Genomic DNA, 6,966 nt, shown 5'->3' on the forward strand with positions numbered 1-6,966 from the left:
TTACTTGAATCAGAATTATAATACAGCCCTACCAAAATTAATGTTTGACCTGGATGTAATAAATACCTCAGCCTCTACAATACTGCTCTTTGTTTCTCCAACGAGACTGTTCCTTGAGCAGACTGCAGAGGTTACTTACCAGCTGCATCTATCTTGGCCAATTTGAAAACAAAAACACCCACGAAACAAACAAAAAAACCCCAAACATTTCATTGTCTACACAAACATGAGTAAGTAGACAGCAGCTAATGTGTGAAGCTTCACTTGGCCATGTTTTCTCTTGGCTTTAAATACTGTGACTGATGCAGCAAGTACATTCTGGACAGCTGCAGAAGTCCACAACAAATACATTTGGTCTGCTGAATTCTGCAGTGAAAGAAAGTTAGGTGAAGGACAGCTAGAGTGGTTTTGCTCCTTCTGAATGATCTCTAGTAGGATACCTACTGTTTCTGATAACATTTACGAGTCCCGGAAGCTTCCACACACACATGTGAGGGTTTCGGGGGGGTTGCTATGGATCTCCTTTGGGAAAAAAATGAGGAAATAGCCAAATGCTGAGGCTGTTCTCAGAAGCAATCCCTTCCACCGAATTCCTCTCTTCTCTCTCTCAATGGAGCACAAGTCTTGCATAAGGAAAGTCAAAGAATTAAACCATTTTGTGATGTAAATGTTTTTGCTCTAGACAATATCTGATTCCTGAAATTACTTATTTCACAATGCTCCCACCAGTAGGTAGGAGTAACACAGGGGAGGCCACACCTGTGATACCAGAGAGAAATACCCGTGTCTGCTGCTCCCCAGCAGCCTTCTTGTGTCTTCCAAGAATTGTCCGATTCTTTGCCAGTATTTTCCCTTGTCCAGGATAAAAAGCCCTGCTCTCTTCAATGAGGAACAGGATGTGAAACACCTCCAACAGTTTTTAAGCTGCATCCTTGAGGTCAGGCTATTTGAAAATTGTCACCGACTAGGTGAAGCCATTACGTGAACAATATGGAGTACTACAGGGTTCAGGGCGACAGCAGTATCAGATAATTATGTCATTAACTTCCCCAAGCAATCATTTTTCCTTGAAGTTAACCACAATCAGGATCCCAAAAATTTCCTGCAGAAGATGTATTGCTTCAGCAACTACATCTAGGAAGATAACATATTCACCCATACTTGGCAAAGACTACAATATAACCAAGATATACGAACTACTACTATTTTTTTTTTTCCTTCAGTTATCAGAAGGTGTTTTTTCTGTGTTTTCTCCTTCTCCCCCAAAGAACACCATTCCTCTTGGTTACGTTACTAAATAGGAGCATCTTACCAAAACATTCATTCACTCCACTGGCAATTGCAGTCTCTAAATATTTGTAAGGAGTTATAGCCATTTTAGACAAGTCAGGAAATGTCAAAAGAAAAAACAAATGACTAAAGAGCTAGAGGGATTGATTTACAATGATTACAATGGAAGAGTAGAAGAATAAATGACTTACAGTTTAGCTATTTCCTAACTAAAAACTGAAATGCAACAGAGGGTAAAAAAATACAGTAACACATAAATATTAAGTCATCAGAAAAACTTCTGGTGACAGATAAACACAAAACAAGGAAAACAAGTTGACAAATTCATATACAATAGGAATTCAACAAACAATCCCCCAAGGTCCCCCTAAGCTATCAATGTTTTAAATTAAAATTCTGTTGCAATTTATGCAGCCATTAGTGCCTTTGAAGCAGATACACATATACACGGAGGGGAACTTGGTATTAGGTATCACTCAGGTTAGAAGCTAGGTGAAATTTAAAAAAAAAAAAGTTATTGAATGTTTATAATAGATAATGAAAACAACCATACCTATCCTATTCACTAAACAAAATTCAACACGTTGCCAAACATAAAACTCTTCAGAAGCAACTTAGACTTCAAAAGAGCTTACATTGTTCAAATAACAACCTTACTTGGAATTTCTTATAATTCATTCTACAAACAGCTGTAGCACATTTTTTACATTGAACAAGGATATTAAACTTGATAGGATACCAGTCTGACTTCAGTTGGATTCCCTTTGTTCCAAGCATTTTGTTTTAATGAATCACTGACCACATTCAAAAAAGCAGCCACTGAACACAAGGTTCTAGACAGGCTTCCTATCCTGGATGCAGGGTATCAATGGGAGAGGATTATTACCATCACCCTCAGCTACAACAGCCTGAAGAGCAAGTCCTGATTTATTTTTACCAAAATAAGTGGACACACACCCTTGAAGAACATGCAAGAGTTTAAACACACGCTGAACCTAAGTGAGCGTAAAACCAGTATTTTTGAGGGGATGTTTCTGTAAGCCTCCAAACACTGTAGTTAAAGTGATCCCCAGAGCTTTCTTAGAACCTTCAGAAGTGCGGTTATTTGTCAGCGGCAATCCTGTGAAATCCCTCACAGAGACACAAGTGTGCTTACACAAGATACCCGTGAATGCATATACCTACACCAAGAACTGCAAAGTGCCACGAGCTCTTAGAGCTTAGTATTGTAGAATCATAGAATCATTAAGGTTGGAAAAGACCTCTAAGATCATCAAGCCCAACCGTCAACCCAACACCACCATGCCCACTAAACCATGTCCCTAAGCGCCTCATCTACATGTCTTTTAAATACTTCCAGGGATGGTGACTCCACCACTTCCCTGGGCAGCCTGTTCCAAGGCCTGACCACTCTTTCAGTAAAGACGTTTTTCCTGATGTCCAGTCTAAACCTCCCTTGGTGCAACTTGAGGCCATTTCCTCTCGTCCTATCGCTTGTTACTTGGGAGAAGAGACCCCCCCCACCTCGCTACAACCTCCTTTCAGGTAGTTGTAGAGCGCAATGAGGTCTCCCCTCAGCCTCCTCTTCTCCAGACTAAAGAGTCCCAGTTCCCTCAGCTGCTCCTCATAAGACTTGTGCTCCAGGCCCTTCACCAGCTTCGTTGCCCTTCTCTGGACACGCTCCAGCACCTCAATGTCCTTCTGTAGTGAGGGGCCCAAAACTGAACACAGGATTCGAGGTGTGGCCTCTCCAGGGCCGAGTACAGGGGCACGATCACCTCCCTACTCCTGCTGGCCAGACTGCTGTACTCCACTCACGCAAAAGGCTAGGCCAGGGTTTAATAATTATGTTCGCAGAAGCGTTGCTTAGTCTTCATAATAGGTCCTATTATATTACTTACGTTCATCCCATTGCATCTGATACAAATTGTGCTTCTAAAAAAAGACAGCATCTCTGTGTATGTGAGTGTCTGAAAAAAGAGAGTGGCCACACACACATGAAAAGGAAAGTTGCAGAAGACAAAACAGCAACAGGAGAAAAAAATAACATTCTCCCTACCCACTCAATTTCACACTGCTTGAGTACTGGCAGTGAGGTTTATGCTTGTTTTCAGAGCAGAAGACCTAGCCTCATCTCTCACCAGTGCATGTAACATCACAACGCAGAGTAAGGCACACTTCATAAACTCAGAGGTGGCCATAAAACTGATGGGTTTGAGATTACACCATCAAGATACAGTGACAGGAGGAAACCCCAGAAATCAACACGCTGCTTTTCCTCCTACTCCCACACTAACAAGTATTTAAACTCCATTAGCCATCAACTAGCAGCATTTTATGATTAGGTCAGATTTAAAATAATAATAATAAAAAGGTATCTCTCACCTGAGATAGCATCCAAGATAAATGGAGCTCAAGTAAGTGCACCTATTTTCATTGCAAAAGGCAAATTACAGAATCACAGCACAAAGACTGTTCTGTACTTTATTGCTCTCAGTCTAAAGAGGCCCCAATGCCACTTTCAGGGATGCACTTTAGAACAGGCAAATATATTTTCATTTGTTTTTCCCATTCTAATACAAAAATACGAATCCTTGCATAACTATAGTTTTAAACCTCTTAAAACCACGTGGGACAATTGACCAATATTGCTTTTGTATAGTCACATAGTCCTACAGATTTATGCAACAAAATGAAGGTGCAGCTACGGCAAACCCTCCCAGCTGCGTGGCTTCTTTCCAGTTATTGTTACCATACCACTGTTACCATAATTGTTACCATAACCTACTCCTGCTATTGTTACCCTATCACCATTAATGCAGTCTAGGTACATGCTACTGTCACACGTTCATTTCAATAACTTAAGAAGTTTAATTCATGCCCAGAATGCCTGTGTAGTCCCTCTCATTCATTTTGAAACTTTCAGCAAACAAACAATAAAGAATTATTTTATTTATTTATTTTAAATACTTTGCCCTCCCAGGTAGACAGTGTATACTCACCACATGTTCCCAATTCAAAACTATGTAAAGAACAAGATCCAGAGACTAAATGCATTATAAGAGTTATTAAAATATTCATAGACAGTACAAGGAGCTAAATCTTCAAGTCACCGGTGTCGCACAACTGCTCACCCTCTCCTTGCTGCAGCTGCTCCGAGCATCCCTGCCGGGCGGCGGGGCAGAGAGGCGGCGGGTCCCTGCCAAACTGCAGGAACTCTGGGGGCAGGAGGGCTGATTCCCCTGGTCCCACCTTAAGCAGAGAGAGAACTGAAATACCAGGCTGTCTTCCCCAGGAGGCCACCCAGAGGCAGATGCCCTGCCTCCTGCCCTGCTGGGGAGAGGCAGGGTGCGGCTGCGAGGGGGTCACCTCATCAGGGCAACCCCCCTGGGCTGCAGGAAATCTGAAAGAGGTGATTTACAGGTAGGATTCATTCCCATCCCACTGAGCAGACAGTTCAGCTGAAAAGTATTAATCTGGGCCTTGTAAGCTTGTTAAATAATGAACTTTACCCTTCGGCTGAAAAAAAAAAGGGGGGTGGGGAGGTAGTGTTGCACAAGCTTATCAATGCCCACTTGCTGCAGAACATGCCCTGGCAAGAGCTGTGTATGAAGAACTACTACTATTCATATCTGTAACGCTTCCAAGTTGCTGCAAATCTCTAGGACAAGATCAATGCATAACACTTACTCACCTACATAAAAACACAATACATACCCTTATTTTCTGCCCCAGCTTTTTCTCCTATGTTGGAGGACCGTCAACTTCATCCACACTTTTTAAAATGTTTCTAAAGCTGAAGTTCTTAAAATAGGAGTAAAGAGAAATAAATATATTGTGTAAAGAGTTGACCCAAAAGGCTGTATGACCTGCACTTAGGCATCAGTTTAATATGCAGCGGTATGACATATGGATGGAAAGTAAAAACAGAGGAAGCGTAACATCTATGAACACAAACTCAAGTGATCAGGCATTTTTCATTGAAGTTAAGAAAGTTCAAGCAGATTACTTTTTACTGACAATATAATCATATTTTCCTTGAAACAATTACTTACAGTTTACTTATTTAATCCTTTCACAGTTACTTCATCTCATTCTCTCGTCACAGGAACAAATATGCACGCTACTCACTCACTCAAACAGCTCCAGCAAAAGCAACAAACTCACAAGTAAAGACTTCCAACATGACTAAGTCTGCTTGGATCCAGAGTCATTCTCTCTCTCTCTCTCTCTACTACTCACCAGGCACAAAAACATTTTTCTGTTAACGTAATCGCTTAACACATGCTATCCCACTCACTTCCCGGTCTCTTGACCTTTCTTCCTTTGGTTTGCTGACAGTTTCCCTTTTTCCAGGGAGCACTTGCACCCCTACACAATGCACAACAGTGGCAGCTCCCAAGGACTTTGAGATTTCTTCAAGAAACAGAGTGACTGTCCACAACACGTGCGTGGGAACGTATGGCATCACTTAGGAGAATACCTTCACTATCAGCAGTTTAAGTGTACAAAGTGTGCACCATGCTCCAGTTTGGATTCTTTCTACCTTTTCAGCATAAGCTATTCTGAGGCTTTACAACTCAAACGCCAGTTTCACCCAGTAAATAACTGACTTGCAGTCACGGGCTGGAAAGAATTGCGGTATTTTTACCCTTCACTAAGTTTTGCATTTTTTTATAAATAGTCTAAGTGATAAGAGTGACCAGCTGAACTGATTTTGTGTTCCTATTTTTAAATACTTAAGTTTGAAAAATACTTGATAAACATTTAAGCAATATGATCACTGACAGCATACTAGCATTCAGAACACTGCAATGTAAGCATTCGTCTGTAATTAAAATATTTGAAGAGAGACTACAGTATACTCAGTAACCTTTTCCATACAGAATATTATTTGAAAAGCATGAATTCTGTGAACAGTATATGGTCTACAACTTCAGTTTGAATACTTGAAATACATACACTATCAAAACTTGACTTCCCATGTAGTTACAGTAAAATCTCCAAAACTTCTATTCAGTAAAACAAACAGCATAGGGAAAAAAAAAAAAATCAGAATATCAACTTAACTTTTAATCCACACACTTCCCCCTCGCCCCATACTGAAATGAATACTGAGTAAGCTGGGTCATGATTGCTTTCAATAAGTATGTCGGAAATCTTCAAAACAATGAGGCGACGGTAAGAGTTGTTACAAGCTCAGACATCAAAGGTCTTCCTAATAATGCCACATGGTTATACAACCACATGCTATGCATCGTTTTTATGCATCAGCATGCCGGGAACTGCAAAACCACAAGTACCAAAGGTACTTGAATTCTACGTTACGAAACTTCCTATGCAAGCAAAAATGAACATAGAATTGTAAGTATTTGTGACTGGAATCTGAGAATGTAAGCCCAGCTTTCACCGTGCGCCTGGGCAGAATGAAAATTTTCAGACTCGAGTGTCACCTTACACCTCCCGTCAACTCTGTCACGCAGCAGCAATTCATCCAAAGCGTCAATAACTCTAAGAGACTTTTCAACAAGCGGAAAGCCTCGGGTTTTGTTGTCATCGTCTCCCCACGCCTCCCTCGCCGCTTCGCTCCTGTGCACAGCTGCTCCTCTCGGCGTTTCTCAGCCCTCCCTCCCGCGCTCCCCGGCTCTGCCCGTCCCAGCCCGCCGCGGGACCCCG

The 6,966-nt window shown here is 41.5% G+C and overlaps 1 protein-coding gene across 1 annotated transcript in view; it reads right to left on the reverse strand.

The window, feature by feature from the left end:
* VEGFC (vascular endothelial growth factor C) overlaps positions 1–6,847 on the reverse strand; it is a gene marked incomplete at its 3' end in the record, with an annotated part of 74,504 nt that extends 67,657 nt beyond the window's left edge. The window contains exon 1 of the mRNA XM_009586892.1: positions 6,744–6,847. Coding sequence (XP_009585187.1) covers positions 6,744–6,847 — 104 coding nt within the window. The remainder of the gene's footprint in view (positions 1–6,743) is intronic.
* Positions 6,848–6,966: the final 119 nt, after the last annotated feature.

Source organism: Fulmarus glacialis, unplaced genomic scaffold, assembly GCF_000690835.1.
Source record: "Fulmarus glacialis isolate BGI_N327 unplaced genomic scaffold, ASM69083v1 scaffold5111, whole genome shotgun sequence".
NCBI classification, from domain to species: Eukaryota; Metazoa; Chordata; class Aves; order Procellariiformes; family Procellariidae; genus Fulmarus; species Fulmarus glacialis.